Raw genomic sequence first — 25,291 nt, 5'->3', positions numbered from 1 at the left:
GGCCTTCACCAACCAAATTTTAAGTATAGTAACTATACCCACTTCCCTCGTTTCGGGATACGCCAATTTTATTGAATTTGAAATAGGAATAATAAAATTAGATAACACCATTCAACGTAAAAAATAAAATAATTCAGTACTAACAACCCCTTACCAAGTATACATTTTGACAACAAAGTATTTTTGAAGGGTCTTTTTTGTTTGAGCCCATCTCACGAAAATAAAATGGCAACTTCATTTGCGACTATTCTATAGAATAACTTTCTGACTGTTTGTGGCATGGAAGTTCCTCCTACCTTACTCAATTCAGAAACCTAAATCAATAATAGTAAGACCATGGAGCAACACTTACTGCTATTTTATAGTTGCGTTTTTCTTCAAGCCAGTGTTCTACATCCAGTAATTCCTTCTCATTATTGATAGGAATTTTAGACCACAGTTCCTGGGTCTCATCATGGCTGTATAGCTCTGCGTTTGGCTGTGCAGGAGTATTTTTGTCACGAACCATGTCAGTCAGAGTATTAATTTTCATATGAAGCAGATTTAATTCTTGCAGAACTATTTTTGGAAAATCTGAAACCAATACTTAAATGAATTAAAGTATATTAATTAAATTTATTACTTAAAATATTTTACATACCTCCAGAGGTGACATTATCACCTCCAGAAGTTACTAATTCTATTTATTTTATGTCAGAAAAAATGTCAGACACATTATAATTAAAGTGATTATTTAGTTTTGAAAATGATTCTTACATATATTTCTTAAATTCCAAATGCACAGTATTTGTTAAATTTGAGACTGTTGCTCCATCTAGTGCAGGTTGGACGTATTTAAAAAGGTTTTTAGTAGAACTCTAGTAGGAAAGTAGCTTACCTTATAATAATCCTTTTTAAAATTTGATGATGCCAAATATACATTTTCTAATATCAAGAAACGAATATTAAAAATACATTTATTATAAAACTCATTGTTTTGACATTCATCACAATCAAAAAGTATGTACATGTTTAATTTATTATCAAGCCTATAATTATTGTAAATTCTACTTGATGCAGAAACAATAAAAGTGCATTTAATACAAAGTAATTGTTCCTCTTATTATAAGTGTATGATAAAATTAGGTACCACGTTATTGCACTCGATGACAATCACTAGTCAATTACAATGAACACATGCAACATTCAGTTTCTAAGTTCACAATCATTTTATACAATTCTTACAGTCAGTTATACAGAGAGGTAGATAACAAAGTGGAAATGTGCTTAAAATTTTACAATGCATAATTTATAATTAATTTTTTGACTATATTTTAGTTTCGTATACCTAAAATTAACTCTATATGTGTCAGTCGCGCATAAATGGTTCAAAAGAATAATTGAGTTGGAAAAGTTAAACCTAAGCTATTGTATAACTAAAATTTATTACACCTACTTATATCAAACACTAGAAAAACTTTGGTCAACTTGTCACGAAGTGTTTCCTTAATGGTACAGTAAATGTTTGATTAATTCTTCTCTACACTCAGTCACGAAAAAACAATTTTTCGACAGACATTTAAATTTTTGTTGGTGGTTTGCAAAATTCGGGGTCACTTTCATCTCCACCTTGGGCAGTGTCGGTGAATAACAATTCTTCACTATAATACCTAAAACAAAAAACTTCTATTTATTTCAAATTCAACGAACGAAAAAATCTACATACCTACACGAACACAACATAAACGAACATATCAAAAACATGCATAATAAAACACATTTCCATGCGACATTTTTATTTATTCGATCATTCTTGACTTTTGTTGTGCACTTTCGAGTGCACTTTCAGATTGAATTTTCGCTTACATTTGTAATTGCACAACATACATGTGTATTGCTTGTTTTTTCCGCAATCAAATGCCAAATGCACTTTCATAGTTTTAATGTTTTTGTACTGTTTCCAGCATCTTGGACATTTTGTGGCATCTGAAAATAATGTATTTCAAGTATACACAATCATTGCCAGCACGATAAGGTACAGTAAGTTTGGGAAATCGAATAAAAATGCCCATTTACTTTGTAAATATTTGTATTTCACTTATTTATATTGTTTATTACAATAACTCAAATAAATTAAAGAAGTTCTGTGTGTCAGTAAATAATTATTTATTATTTAATTAAAAGTTGAGTTACCGACATTTGGGACGACAATAAATAAATAAATATTTCGTTTTTTATTATATTGAAACTATATTGAATTGATCCAAAAAAATATCTTCCAAAATGGTGAATTATTTAATTAATTATACCTCTATGGTTGTTAAGTGAAAGTATATTTTAACAATTGTTCAAATTGTCAACACATATATTACTCAGAAAGTTTTGCTTCTTCATTTTCAACCAATGTATCAGAAACAAAGACTGGTGTCGTGTCGCCGGTAATATAAATTAATGTCATAAAAAATTCTTATTCTTTGCAGTTTATAGGGTACATTTCTCAATCATAAATCTATTAACTGTGTTAGTTAAATGATTAGACTCAGCTGATTTCTTATGTATTCCTTTCAAATGTCTTTCTTTACACATTTGAAAAGTGGTTCCATTTCATAATCATATCTGATGAGCCTTTTAAGCGACGTTTTGGATTTGTATCTGTTGTCACATATGCAGTAGAAGTCTAAAAAGTTCAACTCATATGTTCATCAGAGAGTTTTTATTTCTTCACTTTTAACCAACGTATCAGAAACAAAAATCAAATCTGTAGTTAATATCATAGATTCTTTACAGTTTATAGGGTACATTTCCCTATTATAAATCTATTAACTGTGTTAATTAAATGATTAGACTCCGCTGGTTTGTTATGTATTTTTTCCAAATGTCTTTTGAGATGGACCTTTTGATACGCTTTGTATAGGCAGTCTTTCTCTGCACATTTGAAAAGTGGTTCCTTACCACAATCATATCTGATGTGCCTTTTAAGCGACGTTTTGGATTTGTATCTGTTGCCACATATGCAGTAGAAGGCTAAAAAGTTATATTATGTTAGTGACTTATTTAAGAGGTGGGATATACATATTGTTATGTTAAAAAAGAATGGAGGCAGGTGAGAAACAAATAATAAAAATAAAATGATAAATAATTTTATTATTCACATTCAAATTATAATTTTGTGTTTGTATCTCATGTGAGTTTGTAAATGAAATTGTTCTTTGCCTTTGTAGGAACAAAGCGTACATTTAAAAGCGGGCTCCTTTCCACACAAACTGATATGCTTCATGTAGGACATGGGTTGACGGTAACACATGCCGCATTTTTTGCACGACATAGGGGGTAGACCTAAAAAGGATAAACACATAAAAAATGGGAAAACAATATTCTCTTGACTTTTAAAGGAATTTAATACGTGTGTTTTTATAAATAATTAGTTTATTTAATAATATACAAAACAACTAGTCAATGAATTTATTATTTTAAATTTCACCAAACAGAGTTACAGTGCATCTGTGATCTCGAACATTTAGCTTCCAATTTTTGAGAAGTATTGCCCCACGAAAATTCCTAGAATTATATTTTACTGTGTACTGTAACGCTTATTAGAGGAAATGTCCATAATACTTGGATGTACTCTTTTATGATGTTGTGTAGTTTATATTCCGGGAAGGCTCACCAGATGTAGAAGTACCTTATATGGATGTACACTTTTATGATGTTTTGTACTTTATATTCCGGGAAGGCTCACCAGATGTAGGAGTATCTAAATCCCCTTTAAATAGCCTGAACGCCCTGACTCGATCTCTTATTTCTCTCGGTCACTCACCAGTCGTCCACGTTCTCATCCGTATTCCTCGATGTGAACCAACTTCCCCTTCAGTTCACAGTGATCAATAAACCTAAGCAAAACTCAAATGCATTTGGGTTATATAACCCCCGAATTCGTACACCCATTATTTACTCCAGCAGATTTTATAACTACGATAGAACACCAAACACTAATCCAATTATTTAAGTTTTATAAAGGATATTTACAAACAACAACATTTTTCAATTTTAATTGTGGAAACGCCATTTTTTCCATATCTTCCAAAGAAATCTATAATTTAATTAAACAATTAAATTTAAACGCAAATTTATGAGCTGCCACAACTTGCCATCAAGATTAACTATATAAGTAGCCAACAATGCAAAACTCCAATTATAAAGGAATTTCAAAATTATTTAACAATAATTTACCAATTGATATTTTCAATATTATTTAATTGGTCTACTAATTTTCTTAGCTCTTGAATATTGTCAACAGGTAAGGTGTTATTAGAGAAATTGTCACACATTTGTCAGCATTATTTGGTGTGCCTGTATCACATTTTTTAAATGATAATATTGTGTATACTTTTTAAAATATAAACCTTGCCCTGTGTTGATAGATTTAAGTTGTATGATTCCGACCGAGAATTTCATTTTCTGTTGTATGTGTAACTAAAACAAAATAAATATCGTAATATATTTTCTAAAAAATAATTCAAAAAGCAGAAAGCCTATTAAAATTTTACAAAGTTTTAATTATGGTAATTGTGGTCAGTATGGTACAGAAAACACTGAAATAACCATATTATATATATTACCGACAGTGGAACATGTTTTACAACTAAAGAGTCTAAATTACATGGTTACAATTAATTTTCGTTAGAAATAACATTCATCTCGAGTTTATGCTTGGCATTCATGTGGTACAACATATGAGCTTTCCGTTTAGAAGAGTAATTACACAATGTACATTTAAATTGGCACTGACGTCCGCATTCCCATTTCAAGTGTTTGCACAGTGACCACTTCCGTTTGTAAACTCTGTTACATTTCAGACATTTCCATTCACCTGAAATTATATTTGATATTATCAGGTTGTTTATTTATTATATATTTATTTGTATTAACTAATTTGTTACAAATTTAAGTTTACTAATTCATAACGAAGAAGGACAATTAATATTGTAGTTTCATTACTTATTTGGAACGTAATCGTGTTTGATTCGTAGATGTGTCATCATAGGTGTTTTCTGCTTAGATTTGTAATCGCAAAAGATGCAATTGAATTTTGGTGCCACTTGGCACTCGTATTTTTTGTGACGTCGTAGGGATCCCAACAGTTTGTATGACTTGTTACAAGTGTCGCAGGGGTATTCTAAAAAAAAACAAAACAATAAAAAATTAGTACATACTGCATTAATTATATTATTTATTTTTTTACATTTTCTAGCACCAAACAATTTTTCTTGTGGACCAACATCCGCACAGGTGAATTCATTTATTTGATCATACTTTCAATTTTGATTAATTTTCGTGCACGAACAATGATTAACAATCTATAAGTCGTAGGAAACTGGAGTAAAACTGGAAAACAAGGTCCCCTTGTTTGACTAACTTTTTTATGTTTATTCAACATAAATGACAAATATAATATTGTGTTAGTCATTTTTTGATAGTCGCAAAATTTCTCTTAAGAAAATAATGAAAATAAATTTATGTGCAATAAAAACAACAATAATTGTAAATAAATGTAAGTATTGTGATGCCATGTTAGTTGTCATGGAGTGAAGAGGACAGAAGAGGCAGAGCAGGAGGTTCTAGAAGACCTAGAACTACCACAGAGCCACAAGACCCTCGTCTTAAATTAATGGCTCTAAAGAACAGGATGAGTTGAACATGGAGGATTGCTGATGAATTTTTTGCTATTTACCTCCCTATAAGGTCTTCTGGCCTACGGAGTTATGGCCCTTTTTTGGTCTTACCTCTAATAGCAAATCATAGGCGCCATCGTAGTGACTGGTGTGTGGAACGTCAACAGTGGGATGACGAATGGAATCACAATGTGTTTAGTGATGAGTCACGCTTTTGCTTGAGCATGCAGGATGATCCTGTGTTAATAAAACAGCGACGTGGAGAAAGACGTGGTCCTCTTTTTGCTGTGGAGAGCTATGTTTACAATACTATGAATTTAATGGTATGAGGTGTTATTGCTTATTCAAGCAAGTCACATTTGGTTTTTATTAGAAACTATATGACGTCTCATTAATATGTGACCACCCAGATCTCCAGACCTTCCCCCAATCGATGCCACGACGCATCGATTAGTGTCTTAATCGAAGAGGGAGTTCGATTCATTATTAGCTTCTGACACTTTATACTTTAAGATTTTTGTATTATTTTTTTATCAATTATTATTATAATAGGTTAATATTTTTCTTGAAGTAATGAAACAAATCAATCATATCAAAGTGTTATCTTGAACCAATATAGTGATTAAATCACATAAAATCAACAGTTTGTTTAAAACACAAAGACGATGATAGCTCATAATTATAAAGATAAGTGACAGTAACAATGAAAATAGTAATGATAAATATAATAATAATAATAACAATAATAATAAAAACTTGATTTTTCTTAATTGTTTATTCTTTATATTCAAATACCGAGAACAAAAGATACATTTATATGTAAGGTCTTTTTGGTATAATGATTTCGAAAAGTAATAGAATTTAATATATATGCCACAGAAAAAAAAAAAAATAAATAAAATTCCTATTCATATCCACTGTTTTTTATTTAAACAAATCAAAAAACTGATTTTGCATAAAAAACAACTAACTAAATAAGTGAAATCATTCCTGCACGTCAGGATGACGTGTTGCTTTATGTTTTTTCAAATTCCCTCGCCATTTCGCCCTAAACGTACAATTCGGATAAGTACAAAGAAATGTTGCTTCCTGGTTGCAAAAATACTTTTTGTGCTGGTGAAGTCCACTCCTTCCAGCATATGATTTGCCACAAACGTCACATACGTGTCTTCTACCTGAAAAATATAAAAAATCATAATAGTGCAATTACAATCTCCAAGATTGTATCGCATTTCACCCACCTGTTAGTAAAATAGCATAAGTTCGGACTGTCACAATTTGGAACTTGCAAACCGCATCTGTGGAAGCAAAATTAAAGACTAATTGACATGCTGTTGTTTAAGTATTTATTAGCTACGTATTCTATAATATATACAGATATCTCGTCAATTATAATGTTTTATTTTCATGTGCTTAGTTACTGACGGCTTCTGCTTAGACATGTACGGACAATAATAGCATTTAAAAGTGGGTTCCTTTTGACATTCGTATTTCTTGTGCCTCCACAGTGACCTCGCCAATTTATACGACTTAAAGCAGACGTCACAGACAAAAGCTAAAAAAAAATCATATTAAAACTCAAATTTTTATTTTGGCACGATATATACTAGCACTATGATTAAACTACAAAAACCTAATCACAAATACATTTATTTATTAATTAATTTTGGTGGATAGATTCGTGTTTTCTTAAATTTCCCTTCAGTTTCGCCCTGAACGTGCAGTTCGGAAAGGAACAGTGAAACGTTGCTTCCTTGTTGCAAAAGTACTTTTTGTGCTGGTGAAGTCCGCTTCTTCCGGCGTAAGATTTTCCACAAACGTCACACACGTACTTTTTAGCTAAAAATACATACAACAATCAGAATTGTGGCGGTGTTAATTCAATTATTAAAACTCGAACGTATCGGATACTATTTATTTAGTCCTACAAACAGCAATGTTTTAATACAATGTGACGTTTTAGGCTGCAACGCATTTTACTTTTGAAACAACAATTTTCGTAAGTGCACATGAAAGTGGCCTCTTTATTCTGGCAATAATATTTTTTATGCTGATGTATGCCGCTCCTTCCAGCGTACTGTTTTCCACAGACTTCGCACTTATACTTCTTCTTAACAGCTAAAAATTACTAGATTTAGTTTATTTTATGGGTTATTTACAACATTCATGAGGCGTGATTATAACCATCATGTTAAATTCAAATTAAAGTTTATTATGAGAAAAACTGAAATAAATATAAATATGATTCGATATGATTTTCAATTTAAAATTTCTGTTTGTTTTATTTTTGTACTCCCGATTATCTGAAATTTGAAAAGCCGTTAGTAATACTTATTTTATCGACCAATTATTGAGACCATTTTTATGAGCTTTTATAAGGAATATGTAAAAGAAATAGAAAAATTGTATAAAAAGTTTATTTGGTAAAAACTAATACTAATAATCGATTTTAAATTTACATATCCTTATGTGCCGATTTAGATCCCCTCGTAGCTTCGCCTGAAAAAGGCACTGTGGAAATGGACATTTAAATTGTGCGGATTTGTTTTGGCAGAAGTATCGTTCGTGTTGTTTCAGTCCACTGTTTCTTGTATAACATTTTCCACATGTTCTACATGTAAAGTTTTTACCTAAAATTTACATTAATCAGTGACATTAATACTAATAAAGTAATGAAAATGTTTTACTTTCACCAATCTTATTTACACTATCCATTGTTCCCATTTTTTATTCAAAAATACAACATACTTACGTTACATGGTATAATTCATTGTTTAAAGTTTAAGAATTAAATTTTTAATCGTGCTACCCTGTTTTATTACCACATTCTACTGAATAAATACAAAAAAGATCCAATAATATTTTCATATTAATTTGTCAAATATTGCTTGTCATTTTTAAGTTTCATTCATTTTAGCAGGTGACAATAAGCAAATCTACGAGTAAAAAACTAAATAAGTTTAAATTTTAAACATACAGTGGTGGAAAGAAGTGTGGAATATTATTAAAAATTCGATTTTTTTAACTTTTCATATCTGTAGCAATGGTACAAATGCTTTTTATGCATATTAATAAAATATTTCATACTTTTTTCTACACTTAAAAAAGTGAATATGTGATTAACGGATCGATCTTGAAGTCAATTAGATTTGATCATATTTGCAACAGACTAGGGAAAAGATTAAATAACATTTGTAACAATTAAATAAATATTCCACAATATACTTTTTTCCACCACCGTACATATTCGTAATTTGTAAAATAATTTGAATAATACTATAATCTTTGACAGTGTGATGTTACGACCTGTTTGTGACTTAATGTGTTTACAAAATTAATTCCATGATAAATTTATACCAACAATATAAAATCTATCTCCGCAGTTTATTATTTTTAACAAATAAGTTTTCAATAATAGTCTAAGAAAAAAGTCTTTTAATATTTGAAATGATATAAATTAAAATTTTATTCTATTTTTTCTACTGCTGGACTACTAGCAATTTCAGAAAATTATCGTTTGATATGTGGATGTCAATCAATAACGCCTCTCGTAAAGTTATGCTAAAGTTACAAATATTGTTTTTATTTTGAATGTTTTAAAGTGATATGTCTTTTTAAATTTCCCATGGTGTGTGCTTTGTAAGTACAGTGTTTGCAAGAAAAGGATGGTTCTTTTCCACAGTACACTTTCTGGTGATGATATAGGCATGGTTTACTTTTATAAGATTTTCCACATCGATCACATGTAATGACAGCTAAAATCAACACTAGATTAATACAAAAAATGTACACAGAGATTTGAAAAATAATTTTTATATCATTCTTCCGTGTCATGGTATGAGTTTCATTATAAAAACACAATACATTAGGTCCAATTTTTTAATCTTATTAACATTCCATTAAATAAGAGCAATGTTTGTTTTAGAACTTAGCCCTAAGTTCTAACAAATAATTATAATTGTTCCTTACCATATTTAACAGCGGTTATAGAAAAAGGTCTTTTAAAATTTGTGATGATATTAAATTAAAATCGATTTAGTTTATTTTTATACTGGTAGTTTATTAACCATTTAAAAAATGATCTATCGTTTAAAATGTAAATGTTAATTAATAAAACCTCTGGTAAAATAAATCAAAAGTTATCAGTTATTATAATATTGATTCAACTTTGAATGTTTCAAAGCGATGTGTCTTTTCAAGTTTCCCATGATGTGTGTTTTGTAAGGACAATGTTGGCAAAAAAGAGACGGCTCTTTCCCACAGTACACTTTCTGGTGATGGTACAGGCATGGTTTACTTTTGTAGGATTTTCCACATCGATTGCACGTATTGACAGCTAAAATCAACAGTACGTTAATACAAATATACACGTTTAATTAATAATTAATTTTCTTATCATTCTTCAATTTCATGATAAAAACACAATGGATTACGTTCAACATTTATTAATATTATTAACATTCGACTAATGGTGACTAATGTTTGTTTTAGGACAGTGCACATATCTGTAGTGACTTTTCATTCTGTCCTTCCTCTTGAACTTTCTCAAGCAGGCTGGACATTCGTGTTTCGGATCTTTGCCGCATTCGTGATGGACGTGGCGGCTTAATGTTGTCTGGTTCTTGTAAAATTTGCCGCAACGTGCACAACTGAATGTGCTATCCGAGTATTTGGCTGAAATCACTTTTATTTAGGACAATTGCTCAGAAATATGTAACATCGACAATGACATGCGATGAAATTGTGAAATAATAGATTTTCGATCCCAATAGTTTATTAATTAGTTAAATGACAAAAATCTTGATTTAAAAGAATTTTCCCAATATCCTTTGGATGCTTTGCAGATGTGTACTAAGGATGTGACTTTTCATGTTTTCACTTCACTAGTAGTTTTTTAAAGCAGTTTCATGCGAACATACAGGTATAACATCCTATTGTAAATATGACAATAACATTTAATATGACATAAATCTGTAACACTATTTTATTAGATTGACTAAATCAACTGGTAAAGGGGATTGTGGTTTAAAATATCCTTCTATATGCATATAATACTTTTATTTCAAAACAAAAGTTAAGTCAAAAAATAACATGAAAGTTATAAGTCAATTGTACTTAATCACAGGAAAAAATAAAAAATTTATATCAAAAGTGCACAAAATATCGATAACAATTATAATTTTATTAAATAACGTACGACAGAGAGATTCCGATTATATTCTTCTCGTCTCAAATTAAAAAAAAAAACTTTGCTAACCCTGAACATTGCAACATTCCATAAAAAAACTTTTATTCTAACTTGTTTTTTAATGTAAATTTTGAAGTTAATAGTTGTTGGATTTACATACTCCCTAACATGGTGATATCTCCAAATCGTCGCACATTAAAATTACATAAACACGATGCAAGTCCAACAACCACTAACTTCACGACTTCCGTTATCTAGAAACTTTAAAACAAATAATATAAACTCTATTTTGGTATTGGCATTTTGGTACAAGTGGCTTATTAGACAAACAATTTATGTGTGAATGCCATGTGCGATTTGTAATTTGTTTTCTGTGTGTATTTCTTGAAACAAATTTGACAAACGAATTGGGGTTCTTTGCCGCATTCGTACCGTTTGTGTCTGTACAAACTCGTCCTGAATTTGTAGACCTTGAAACATTTCGGACACGAGAAGGTTTCCAGCACTGGTGATGTGTAGTTTTGAAAACCTGAAACAAACACAGTAAATCTAAGGTTAAACACAATATACCTAATCTAAGTGATTTGATAGGAGATATTAGAAAGTGAAGATTTAAGTTATAAAAATAGTGCTAAAATACTTACTTCGAAATTATTTAAGTCGAAAAAAAAAAACAACAAAAATGTCACAGTATATCAATAGTTTTTAATTTAGTTGAGGCTCAACTCAAACTTATTTAATTACATTTAAAAAACACAAGATCATAATCTTATTATAAAATCCTATAATCTAAATACTTTTTGGATTATGTTTGGCAACGAAAACAATTTAGTATTACGATGGCAATTTAAAGTGGGTTAGTTGGTGGCTCTTTAAGCTTGTTTTGTAGTTAAACCTTCTGGAACAAATGTTACATGAAAATCTAGGAACTGTTTGGCATTCGTATTGAATGTGTCTGTTCAAGTTTCTTCTGTGCTTGTAGCTTTTCCCACAAGTCAAGCAGGGATGATACGGGACACCTAAAATGTAACAATTAAAAATGTGTTAAAGAACTTTTTGCCACTAGTTAATACGTATTAAACACAAAAATTTAGGATTTAAAAATAAAACGATTACTTTATTACCAAACAATTTTATTAAAAAATTAATATAAGTTCAATTCCATTTAATATACTATAATTAGTTTAATTATTTTTAATATCCCTGAGATACAATTTTAACCCGTGTTTCTGCAGTTACACATGTGCAAATAAATCATAACAATTTCTCTGGTAACATTCTTGAATTGCTTATTGATCTCTTTAATCATTTTATTTCTTCCGCCATGATTAAGTAAGAGATGCGCATCATGCACAATGTCAAATAATTCGTCTGTAGTGACGTAGTAAATTGGCTTGGAATCAGAAGTTGGATAAATAAGTTGTTCAACGCCTCCAACATTGATAATATCAAATCGTTTCAATTTTTGTAAATCCAATGGTGTTGGATGAATCTTCTCTTTTATTTGCTTTATTTCTGATATTACTTCTGTGTATTTCTCTTTGGTCAGAAAACCACTATTTGATCTTTTTTCGGAGGCTAGTCTATCCAGTTTAGCGTTGAATAATTGTCTCATCTCATCTTTGTTGAATGAGGTTGGTATTCCTAAAATGATTATTTTATTAGTAAACTATCTACTATAGTATGTTAACATAATTTGGAATCGATGTTACAAATAAATATTAGTTGAGTAAAATGAATACTTGGGTCATTTTTTAATACATTATGTTCATAATATACAAATAATATAATAAGTGACAGAAAATTGAACATTGAGAGAGAGTGATAAGATTTCAGTGTACACTTAATTAATCAATTTAATCTACATTCAGCTAAAAATATTGAATATAATGCTCAGTATAATTGTTGATGTCATGTCATGGAAACTACGTTTCCAAAATTTTAAAGGATCCTAAGGTAAGGCAAAAAAAGGGGGTGGGTTTCACAATTTTCTGGATGATAAATCCAGCTGTGCAATGTGCAGATATCTAGAAGTATGGATTGGATGTTCTTTAATATATTTGTCACTATTCATTAAAATTAAAAGATTTACTATTTTTAATAATTTATTTATTAATACATACACTGAATTAAAAATAAAAAGGATGAAGGACATGGAAGGAAAAATGGGTTTAAAGCTCGAAGATAGAATGAACGATCTGACTTGAAAAGTAAAACAACAGCTGTTGAGAATCAGTTTGACTCTACTTTTATGTGAATTTTTGCATTCTGAAGATATACTTGCAAAAACAGTGAATGAAGGATCAAACCAAATCGGGATAATATGGTATCGATTGCAAAAATAAATTATCGTGAGAACATTCCATAATAGATCTATTTAATACTGATTGCTGTATCTATATAACAAAAATTACTATAGATATTTTATTTTTAAAAAAACATGGCACCAGAAGAAAAAATTAATTGTAAGTATACATATAACATAATTATGTAACATAGTAGTTGTCTTACACACACAAAAACATAAATTAAAATATGGGTTCGATTTGATGCGCCGACTTGAGATGACTTTTCAGACTGGTTTTTCTCGTGTACACTTTAGTACAGTACTGACATAAAAATTGCGGGTTCTTGCCACACTCATATTTTGAATGTCGATTAAGATTGTGAAGATATTTGTACACCTTGCCGCATGTTTTACATTTAAAACGAAACTCTGAAAAGATATTGTTTAGTAAAAATATGAAAAAAAGTCTGGAGGCGCCGGGTATCGATCCCGGTACCTCTCGCATGCTAAGCGAGCGCTCTACCATCTGAGCTACGCCCCCGACATACATAAACGTAGATTGGCATAGATATAAGGCAAATATATTACAATAACATTTAATTAAATAAAGTAGAATTAATTACAAAATAAAAATTTATTAAAAGTCAAAGCGATACAATTATACAAATATGTCAACTTATAAATTGAATAAATAATTAAATATATTTTCTATTATACATTATTATGAATGAAGGAAGTCAATTTAATCAAACTTTACTAAAATTACAAATCGTCAATTTGTCTATTGATATACAAAATTCAAATTATCTTATCTACATTTTTATATTTAAATATCGAGACAGTTTGTTATGAATTTCATAATAATAAGAAAAAATTTTTTGAATTGAACATTTATCTTTTGGAATTTCACTTTCTACAGCCTTCATTTGCCTTTACAATGATAAATTAACACTGTCATACATGAAGGTCAGTTGTTTGGACTAGTTTAATAGGTTCAGTTAATACGAATGGTATTTTCTTACATGATTGGTAAGCATATATTTTCGTTTGGCGACGAAGTTGCAAACGCCACATGAAAATCGTTCTTTGCTCCCGTAACACTCATATGTCATGTGCCTATACAAAATAAACCTGTGTTTGTAGATTTTATGGCAGGTCGTACATTGGTATCTTCTTTGGTTGTTTATAAAGATTTCCTTGCCTGGAAATAAAAGTGATCAGAGTTTGGTATTTTATTATGTGATTGTGATATGTATGTTTTTAGGAACTTTAACAATTTTATTGAAATAAAATAAAACTTTTTTTTTAAAACGTATTATATTCTATATTTATGAAAATACTATATTTAACACAATTACTTTATAAAAATATAGAAAAACAAATCAAAAATCTTGTCCTTCAAAATATAAACAATTTTAAATTTCTCAATACATATTGTGTTAAAATTTTGAAACACTCTTTACTTATATTGTATATGTACAAGTATATTCCATACAATTTTTTATATATTCTCAATAGAATTTTTAAGAATTGTGCTTGAAATTAAGCAACAATGTTAATAGTCTACAAAAACTTAACTTAAAATTCACATACGATTGTCTTACCAATTAATAACAATACTGGATAAGTCAATTTGTACCAACAACAATCTATGAACTTACACCTAGTATGACAAAATATAGTTTGGTCGTGAAAAAATATACTATTAATTAAGTAATCTTCATTTTCAGGTTAAGCATCGGAGTCCTGCAAATGAGATATTAGCTCCTTGTGTCTCTTGTAGTGTCTGTGCAAATCATTTTTGTAGTAAAATTTCCTGCCACAGAATTCACAACCCAGTTTCTCCACTTTCCCACACCGAACCCGGATATGTCTCTTCAAATTTTCCTTCCTGGTGTACGAACGTCCGCACATCTCACACACAAATCTATCTAAAATACATTTTATTATTAGATAAATAAAACAACAGCATAAATAATCAAAGCATGTGGCGAGATGAAATATGTTAGTTGCTACAAAGTGTAAAATAACAGTAATACAGGACTATAAAAAAAAAAAAATCTTTATTGATTGTTTACGATTATTAAGATTGATGTTGCAGTTTGTGCTTAATTAATTCAAATTTGTAGAAACATTTGAAGTCACACATGTTACATACGACCGTCTTCTCTTTGCCGCAACGAACACGAATGTGTCGTCTTAAGTTTTCCTTAAGTGTGTAGGACTTTCCGCACGTTTTGCACGGAAATCTAGTCCGACCTAAAATGTATTTGGTATTAATTAAACTAATTTTAAATACATTAATATGTTAGAGATATGGAAACCGCATAACGCATTAATTAACGTGTAATACACCTATTTGTTAACATTCAAGAGCCATAAATAAAACACAGTTTATTTACATGTTGTAGATCTTATTAAATTTGGAATGTTTCGACCAAATGTGTCTAGGTACTTCGTGTTTAAAGTAGAATTTCTTGCCACATTCCGGACAAACTTCTCTCTTCTCTTTGCCACATTGCACTCTACGATGTCTGGATAAGTTGTCTTTGTTCGTGTAAGATCTGCCGCAGGCACAACCGTATCGAATTCGTCCTGAAAGTAATTTTTGTTAGGTGGTATTGAAAATAAATTAAGGATATATTGAAGAAAATTAAATTGTATACATTACCCTACATTTCTAATTTGCAATTTTTAAACTTATGACATAACACAATTAAAGCAGTAATTTTGCCCAGATATTTTATTATACATAATTCATAAACTTGATAAATAAATAAATAAACTTTTTTTAATAAATAAATAATCTCTCAATTTAAGCATAAATCACAAATATAAGTACCAACTTTTTAGTTTAGTTAGAAGACATTTAAACAGTAACAATCCTAAAAGAAAAACAATGGATATTCTAAAAACTGTTGTAACAGCTAAATTATAATCTCGAAGATTAATCCACATTATTTTTCCAGTCATTTAAAACAGGTCGACATCCAACGTTTTGCATGTGCCTTTGCAGTGATTGTTTCCTGGAAAACTTGGTATTACATACCAAACATTCGAATGACGGTGGTTTGCCACAGTCGTATCTTCTATGATTACATAAAGAAGGTAAGTGTTTGTAACTTTTACCGCAATCTTGACAGATGAATTTTTTCTGCGGAACTCCTGAAAAGAAATATGCTTCAGATTATTGAATGTAAAACCTCATGATATTTTCCACACATTCCAAAACAATGTGAATGATTTTTTAATATTCGAAAAAGAAGAAAATTATATGGTATATGCAATCATTTTGTTTGAATGAGGTACTAGGTGAAACTGATAGGAAATATCACTCTGAAAAAAATTTATTGAATATGTTGTTTCTGTTAATAAGATTTGAGTTCCAACACCGTTTATCCACCTTGTTAATCGTGTCTTAGCCCAAGTTCTCTGTAATACTCCATGTGTTTGATCTCAAAGAGCGCCTTGATCAAAATGCATATCAAATGTGTGTGTGGTATCAAGGGGTTGGGTGTGGTATCAATAAAATACAGGATTGGAGGCAATTTTACCAGCCCTCTGATTGTCATGAAATGAAATGAGTTTTTTTCTCTCAAGAATACGATGATGGGCTGCTTTGAGGGATGTGTATCCTTTCCCGATTCGAAAAATTTCTATGCCAAGAAAATCTTTGGTGGTTTTAAGATCCTTAACATTAAATTCTCTTTACCACAAGAAATTAAAACCCCTCCTCGGGATTTGTTAATTCCAGGGTGCTCTGAATGATTTTGTGTTGGAGAAGTCGTTGTAATCACTGTCTAACCCCTGATAAAAGATTGTTGCCAACCTGAGCCACACTTTTCTTTTCCAACACTGGTCACCTTTGTATCGTAATATGATGTACGATTTTGGTCCGTTGGTTGGTGCAAATCTTTCCTCACTCTCCTCCGTAATTTTAATTTTGAATGACACAACCTCAAGTAATAAATTGCGTGTCTCAATGGCGCTTCGAAAATTTACTATACAAGAGTATAATTAGCAAGAACCCACTGCTAATGTTTACTTACATTTTTTTATTGATAAACAGCTGAATATAGATTAAATAATAACAAATATAAGTCGTAGAAAACGAGTCATTTTCAATTTCTATTTCATTGGACTTCGTTCAATACATACAGGGTGTTCATATATTATAATATAAATACTGTAAAAAAAGTATTATGATATTTTTATAAAATTTGGTATACGAGAAGGCAAATATTGAAATAAATGGTTAAATATGAAGTCAATCGTCGGTTTTTTGTTTTCTTTTCTTCATTATTTTAAGGTATCGTAAATACGTACTAAGTTTTTGTCACAACTTGTTTTATTCAGTAATTTATATTGAACGTTTAACATGCATAGAATACGAAGAAGAAATTTTGTTCAGACTCGCATGATTAATTTTTGACAAATTAATATGTGTTCACATTATGTATTTTCAGTCGGATACTAATCTATACAACTGTTTTATAGTTACAGTTACTATTGTTTAATTCATATGTTTAACAACACTTAATTGTTGTCCTACTTCAAATATATTTATTCTAAAAGAAATTTCACTCAATTATGATAATATGTTGGTAAATGAAAATTATATTCGTATCGTTTAAAAGTAAAAGAAGTAAATTCAAAAAATGTATTTTATCAAAATAAATTTTATAATCATTCTGGAAACAACATGAATAAAAAGAATACAAATTTAAATATTAAAATATGTAATCACAAAATTATAAAACTGGTAAAAAGTAGAGAGAGTAACAATGTACCACAAGCGATTCTGGATTCGAAGTGAAACTGCTAATCTGTAGCTGACCGTACATTAACTTTAAAAATTCTTACATATGATTACAATACTAACGTTACGATTGTCACTGGACATTGACCAAAGACGCATTCTTATTGTTCAACTTTGACAACATATTCGAACACCCCATTTATGTATTAACTAAATCAAACAGTTTAAAAGAAACTACAATCACATTTATTGAAATTGGGAAGAATAGAGAAATTTGATAAATTGATATTGAATATCATGGGGAAGAAAATATTTATTATGATGTAGAGTAAACAACAAATTCCTTAAAAATTTAGTTTATTAATCAAAATTACATATACCATAACCTGAGTAGATTTCTGACATAAACAAAATAATTAAACATAAAATAATTTTTATCACGTCGTTATCGCTTTTTACAACAGCACAATCGAATCTTGTGTTTCAAAGACATGTGACGACTCAAATTCGCTTTGGAATTGGCTTTGAAAATGCAGTTTGTTCCGTAATCACATTTGAATTGACCATTTGTTCCATAATTATTTGGCTGCAACGCTATGTTTCCACAGAACGGGCACATGGGTATTTTATCTAAAATAAAACAATGTCATTATTTATTCTTTTAAATAATGGATTTCTTTTTGCTGAACGTTTAATTAAGTACCAATGCCATTAACTAATAACATGTTTACTACCAAATTTATTACAAATAAGTAAAAAAATAAATACTTATTATTATACATATATTATATCATAATATATATAATTATACATTCACAACACATGATGTAATTAAAATTACAAAGAAAAACATCTAGTCAAATTTTTCTTCCCTCATGACCTCATGTTTTGGGGCATGAACTGCTGCATAGTGGATTTTCATGTTGTGCTTCCTTTTAAATACCTTGCTACATTCGCAACATTGAAACCGCTTTTCCGTGCCGCAGTCCTGCAATAAATGCATCCTCATGGTGTGTTCATTTTTGTATTTCTTGTTGCATTTAGGACACGGGACAACTAAAAAGAAATATCGAATAAGTGCAAAGGAAATAATTTTATTCTTATTAACTACTATTTAAGACAACACTGAAATTTAATATAGTTGTTTGGTGTGTTGACGTTATGTTCAGAACTCGTGGATTCTGAAGAGATGGAGCTTCAGAGAATGTTTTCGGCCGAACCGCTTGTGGCAAATGTCGCACGTGTAAATTTTTTCCTTGCCACAATCTTGAATGCAATGCATCCTCATCGTGTGGTAATTTTTGTACTTTTTGTTGCATTTTGGACAAGGAATATCTAAAAGGTTATTTTATTATCAGTTAAATTGTGACCATTATAATAATAGTAAAAGAAATTTGTTATTAACATGGTTACTTTTCTAAGGTTAAAAAAAATTGGGCAAAGTGCTTATTTTAGTATTTTATTGTTGACAAATGAAATGAATGAAAATACAGTTTTAAATTACAGAACTAATATTATTAATTAATATGTGTCTATTAACGTGCGCCCTGTAATTCGATTTTTGGTGAAATTTTTTATCACAAAAGTCACATTTGAACTGAGGTTCCTTGCCACATTCGTATCTCAAGTGGCTGTTTAAGTGAATCTTCCGCTTGTAGACTCTGCCGCATTGGTGACAATTAAATCGAGCACCGGGGTCTAAAACAAAAAAAAATGAGATGTGGGAAATAAAATCATACTTAAAAGCAACATTCAGCAGACCCACAAAATACAAACTCCTTACTTAAAATCAATATCGATTAATTTTAATTTCGGTTTATAATAAACACAAATAAGAGAGTACCATTAAGTGCTTACCTTTCGTATTGATCAACTTTAACTCACAACTCCACAGATGTTTGAATGTATTACATTAATAATACTTGTTAACGTGAGGATGCGGAGAATTATGCAATTTTATTTAAAATGTGTGTGAAAGTGTTGCTTCAAATTACATTTAACTTTGGTTTTAAACAAACAACCTACGTAGGTACAACTAAATTGAGGTTGCTTCCCACATTCGAATTTGCGGTGTCGATTTAGTGACTGTTGGTGACGGTAACTTTTGTTGCACGAATAACAAAGATATTTCTTTGTCGGACCTAAAACAAAATCGAATGTTAATTTTAAAATGTTTGGTTAAGTGATAAGCGGATTACTAAATTGTGTTTGTTAATTCCTCGTTTAATATTAGCTGAATGAATTCTTATAAAAAAACACCAAGTAAATCACTAACATTTATTTATTAAATTCTTACATAGGCAATTCTCCAATTTTTAATTTGTGTTTCATAAGGTAATGTTGTTTCAAGGAATATTTTCTTTTAAAGGGATGTAAACAAAGGGTGCATATAAACTGTTTGTCAACTGAACAGTCTAATTTGTAATGCACCCTCCAGCTATTGTGGTTTTTGAATATCTTACCACAGGAGCATTGTACTTTGTCGGGATGATCTAAAAATAAAATAAATAGTTACAACATATATGGACTAATTTATTTACTTTTGTTGGTAATTTTTAGGTTTGTATACGTAGAAAATACAAAGAAATACAACATTTATATAAATGTTTTTTATTAAAATATGTATAAATAAATAAAAAAACTAAAACCCCAAGCATTCCAATTGTACCTATAATATTATAAAATATATCATGCATTCAATAACAACATTTCGTATCAATAAAAATATGGCGTATACATTTTAAAATAATAGTTTAAATATTATCACTTAATTAGTAATCACAGAAATTTAGAAATATAGTGAGTATCCAAAAGTTTTGTAAATTTGAAAAATTAAGCGTTTATGAATATTACCCAGATCATCACATTTGTCCGATTTTGACAGACTTTTTTTTACAATTGCAGAGCATGAAAATATGTAATTATAGACAGATTGTTACGGTTTTTGACCCAAAATCAAAACCTTTAGGGAAACTTTTTAGTTAATTAATAATAGAAGAAATCATACTAGCAAATTAGCAATAAGCACTTCCTGAAATGGGTATATACAAATTTTCATAAAAAATATGCATATTAATAATTCAGTGGAAAAATTAAAAATCCTTTTAGAAATTTATTTATTTTTTTTTTAATTAGAGTGGTTTATGGAATAAACTGTCAAAATAGCACAAATTATCTTATTTTTTAACAATATTGAATGTGCATACATTTTTATGAAATTGGGTATATATCCATTTCAGGAGGTGCTTAATCCAGAGGAGTAGTTAGATTTGTTATAAAAAATATATACATTTCTACAATTTTCATGCGGGTATCCCACATTCAAATGGGCCACTGTATATTAACCTTCGGGATTTAATCTTTGAAATCCATTATTCAAGCATAGAAGTTCCAATGCTTTGTATAACTCAATATAAAAATAACAGAAATTAATTTTTTTCAAAAATTGTATATTTCAAGTAATTTTTTTGTTGGAAAAGGACTTATTTTTAGTCTAAATCCCGAAAAATTAATATAAACATTTATTTCCTTTTTAATAAATTCCGATGCATCCTTTCCATATGTCTTTTATAGTGCACCTTCTGTTTAGCCTTGTAAGGACAAAATTGACAGGGGAATCGTGGTTCCTTTCCACATTCCCATTTCTGATGTTTTTTAAATGAACTCAATAATTTGTATCCTCTTCCACAATCCTTACATAAATAATTATCCTGTTCATTTCTACTATGGTGCCTTTGCTGCGGCAATAGTGTTATAGTCAAAGTGGGATCGTAATGAAAGACTGAATCTGAAATTAATTAAAAAGTTGTTTAATAAATACTAAAGTGTATTGAATTAGATTCCACCACCTTAGGTTTGAATTAGAATTGGTTACCAGAATAATCTACTGAAGGTTTTTAGTATATATATATAGTACACGACGACTCTTCATATTATGTGAATGCATATATTTTTAATAATTTTTCCATTCATCCCGGATGTTACTACTTGGAAGTAAAATACCAGATTTAATTATTAACTTTATTACCATATAAAATAATTATGTACTTTAATATTTAGTTTAAGAGCATTTATTTCATAAATTTTAACAAAATTTTAACCAATTTCCGGGTCCACTGCCTCTTCCAGTCGCACCGCATAACTTTTCCGACTAGTTTTCGATAGATTTGGCGTTTGATGTAGAACTGTGGAGGGCTTTAATGTGTCTTTGAAGGCTGTGGTGTAGTTTGCATACGAACGAGCAGTACGGGCAGTACTGGCTTGGCTCTTTACCGCATTCCTTACGCACGTGGAACTTCAGCGAGCTCTTGTGGGCATACCTTTTCCCGCATTGTTCGCAAACGAATTGTTTGCCTGAAATTTAACACCAGTACAAATTAAATTAGTTGAATAACGATGTTCATTCTAGAGCAAACGGGAATGTATTGAAACGGGAGGATATCAGTAAAAATGTTTTATTTCAAAATAACAGTTTACAATAACAAATTCTTACAAACGGTGAACTAATCTAATGTGGCGTTTTAAATTGTGGTTCAGTTTGCATACGAAACTGCAATACGGACAAAATTGGTCTGGTTTTTTTCCACATTCGTTCTTTCGGTGGAAATTCAACGAGGTTTTGTGAATGTAACCCTTCCCACATTGGCAACATATAAAGTTTTTGGCACCTGAAAGAACATTCATTAATATGGTTTTTATTTAATATAATGTTCCAAGCAACAGTTTTAACAAGCAAAGATTCACATAAAGTAACTGAAGCCAATAGCAAAAAAATTTACAAATATTATTATTTTTTTTATTTTATTTCATACAATGCATGAGTGCAATATGTGATTTTAACCGTTCTTTACGCCTTCCTAAGTATTGACAATTTTCGACACTTATTGATTTACATTTCTAATACTTTTTTGACTATGCAAAAACAAAAAAGGTATACATAAAATATTAGTACTGAAGTAATAGATATTACAATTCTATTGTTTATTATGGCACAAACGTTTCACAAAATTTAAAAATTATGGTATGGTGTACTATGATACAGTTATAATTGTATTTGTAATATGAGATCAATTTCTATTTAATTAATTTTTTGTGTTTACATAACATATGCGACTTCATGGAGTATTTTCTTTTAGCTGTATAACCACAATTTTCCACTGGGCACATAAAACTAGCAGTCTTTCCACACTCGTATGTTAAATGTCGCTTTCTAGACGCCATATGACTGTAGACTCTTGGACAATTCGGACAAGGGAACGCTAAAATAAATTGGATTTGATTAAGGGTCCGTATAAAGAAATAAATTTCGCAAATTCATTTGTTTAATTCGAGTTAAACAAATTTTATGGGGATTTTAAGGAGCCTTTTCATAAATCATTCAAATAACAGTGTCAGATTTTATTAAAAATTAAGAGGAGTGTGTTAAATAATAGATTTTTAAATATATAAAAAACTTATATTAAACATTATTTATGAGTTTTTAAATGCACTTTTAAATTGTATCTCGTTCTGCATTTTTTCGGACAGAAAGGGCACGTAAAACGAGGCTCTTTTCCACAGTCGAAATTTCTGTGTTGTCGTAAGTTCCTGTAGTAGGCATATTGTCGGCCACATTCACAAATGTAGCAATTACCTAAAAATAACATGTTTATTTACTTTATCTTAATTACTTTATCAATATAAATTATATGTTATTAACACAAGGAAGAATTACATGGTTATTGACTGTTAATGTAAAATTTTAACAATTAATTTGATGTTTTTTAGATTGTAGATGCACTTTTCTGTTAAATCTTGTCCTAAATTTTAAAGGACAGTAGGGACAGGGAAATCTAGGTTCCTTGCCACAATCGAAACGTTTGTGATGTCGTAGATTCCCTTTCTGCGAATATTTTCTGCCACATTCGCACGTATAACGAGCTAAAAATAAACATATGTAAAAATTACATTTTCCAGTGTTTTATTAAGTGAATAATAATTTACATGTAAGATTATACAAGAAAAGACCAGTGCAATGAAGAATCATTTTATTATTATAACACAGTTTAAATTTTCTAATAATGTCAAAAGAATATCACTAGCACGAAGATATTAAAAATGAATTTGTTTCTACACAAACAGGTGGTACTGGAGTTCTAAAAAATATAAATTTAATTATTATTATATACCAAGGGGGGCCAACTTGCGCCTCGCGAGCCATATCAGGCTCTTTGAAGGATTAGTTGTGGCTCTTGACAAATGTATCGCGAGTTCCCTTTTGAAATAAAGTATTTAATTTTTTTTATTTAAATTTTGAACCTTTATTTATGCGAGCTCTATAAATATAATTTCTGTAAAAAAAATTTTTTTAATACCTTTCAAATAAATGCAGCTCGCAAAACATTTTAAATTTTGAAAAATGGCTCGGACTGTCAAGGAGGTTGACCGCCCCTGTTATGTACCGTGTGGCCTATTTGAAAGTGAGATACCCTCATACACATTTGTAATTTTCGACCTATTTTGATAAACTTTTTTTTTAATAGTAAAGCATGAAAATATGTATAGTATTGGCAGAGAATAGAGAAACTTTTTTAAAATTCAAATAATTTTTGTAGTGGTCATTCTATTCAAAAAAATGTACTTTCCTATAAATTTAACAATTACATAGTTAAACAATAAAAAAAATAAATTGACTGATAATTATTTGTTTGGGTTGGCAAAAAGTAAAGCAACTTACACTATTTAAAGTTTTATTAAAACAAATAATTTGTGATTAGTATTTTAATTAATTTTACACTAATATATTTGAAATTTCCTATTATTATGATTAACTTCCAAACACCTTTTCTTCATGGAAAGCAACAGATGGTTAATAACATTTGGATGCATATTTTGCCAGAACCGTGAATAAATCTTGCTGATTACTATAATCTGTGTCTTATTTTGTTATTCACTATCCCCCATAAGTTTTCAATAGAGTTTAGATCAGGAAATTGACGTAGCCAGCTCATGACATTAATTTCTTCCCTTAAAAGCCACTGCTTTATTTTGAAAATAATGTTTCAATGGAATATTCTTATCGGAATACGGTACCATGTTGTTCCTCCTTCTCAAGATACCATCCATTCAAGCAGCTCCATACCATTACCGACCTATCTCCGTGTTTAATAGCGAGTATGTAAACTTTGGGTTAAACTTGATTTCATCACTCCGGTTTGTCAGTTTCCATCATTTAAAGTCCAGTGTAAAAGGGACCTGGTAGTGGTTTTTTGGTTGGCCTTCTCGTATGAAGATCCCCTTGTAATAATCTATCTCTTAAGGTTCTTGAAGAAACATTAATTCAAAATTGTTTCTCAAGTAGACTTTTTAATTTGCTTAGGAAAAAATCTTTTTTGAAGTAAGATAAATTTTGTTTATCCTGAAACCTA

At 29.8% G+C, this 25,291-nt stretch overlaps 1 protein-coding gene and 3 long non-coding RNA genes across 4 annotated transcripts; all 4 read right to left on the bottom strand.

Annotated features, from left to right (window-relative positions):
• Positions 1-942: 942 nt before the first annotated feature.
• Positions 943-3,917, bottom strand: LOC126264481 (uncharacterized). The gene is made up of 2 exons (XR_007547184.1): positions 1,706-3,917; positions 943-1,649 (listed from the first exon to the last, which is right to left on the bottom strand). It is a non-coding gene; the product is annotated as an uncharacterized LOC126264481 (long non-coding RNA).
• A 660-nt stretch (positions 3,918-4,577) lies between these two features.
• Positions 4,578-5,173, bottom strand: LOC126264697 (uncharacterized). The gene is made up of 2 exons (XR_007547364.1): positions 4,978-5,173; positions 4,578-4,849 (listed from the first exon to the last, which is right to left on the bottom strand). It is a non-coding gene; the product is annotated as an uncharacterized LOC126264697 (long non-coding RNA).
• A 1,385-nt stretch (positions 5,174-6,558) lies between these two features.
• On the bottom strand, positions 6,559-9,114 carry LOC126264695 (putative zinc finger protein 876). Its single transcript, XM_049963697.1, has 4 exons — positions 8,339-9,114; positions 8,111-8,281; positions 7,632-7,769; positions 6,559-7,575 (listed from the first exon to the last, which is right to left on the bottom strand). Exons 1-4 carry the CDS (start codon positions 8,373-8,375, stop codon positions 7,562-7,564), a joined length of 360 nt encoding a protein of 119 aa, XP_049819654.1. The 5' UTR covers positions 8,376-9,114; the 3' UTR covers positions 6,559-7,561.
• A 966-nt stretch (positions 9,115-10,080) lies between these two features.
• On the bottom strand, positions 10,081-12,488 carry LOC126264699 (uncharacterized). Its single transcript, XR_007547366.1, has 2 exons — positions 11,272-12,488; positions 10,081-10,325 (listed from the first exon to the last, which is right to left on the bottom strand). It is a non-coding gene; the product is annotated as an uncharacterized LOC126264699 (long non-coding RNA).
• Positions 12,489-25,291: the final 12,803 nt, after the last annotated feature.

Source organism: Aethina tumida, chromosome 2, assembly GCF_024364675.1.
Source record: "Aethina tumida isolate Nest 87 chromosome 2, icAetTumi1.1, whole genome shotgun sequence".
Classification (NCBI taxonomy): Eukaryota; Metazoa; Arthropoda; class Insecta; order Coleoptera; family Nitidulidae; genus Aethina; species Aethina tumida.
The sequence above is the reverse complement of the archived record's forward strand: the minus strand, read 5'-3'. Positions and strand labels throughout refer to the sequence as shown.

Bases quoted from the DNA above. Each gene is read 5' to 3' on its own strand.
- LOC126264695 (XM_049963697.1), bottom strand. From the start codon at position 8,375: ATGGGAACAATGGATAGTGTAAATAAGATTGGTGAAA. The intron at 8,282-8,338 runs GTAAAACATTTT...TGTAAATTTTAG, and splicing joins TGTAAATAAGATTGGTGAAA to GTAAAAACTTTACATGTAGA. The intron at 7,770-8,110 runs GTAAATTTAAAA...AGTAATTTTTAG, and splicing joins AAATCGGCACATAAGGATAT to CTGTTAAGAAGAAGTATAAG.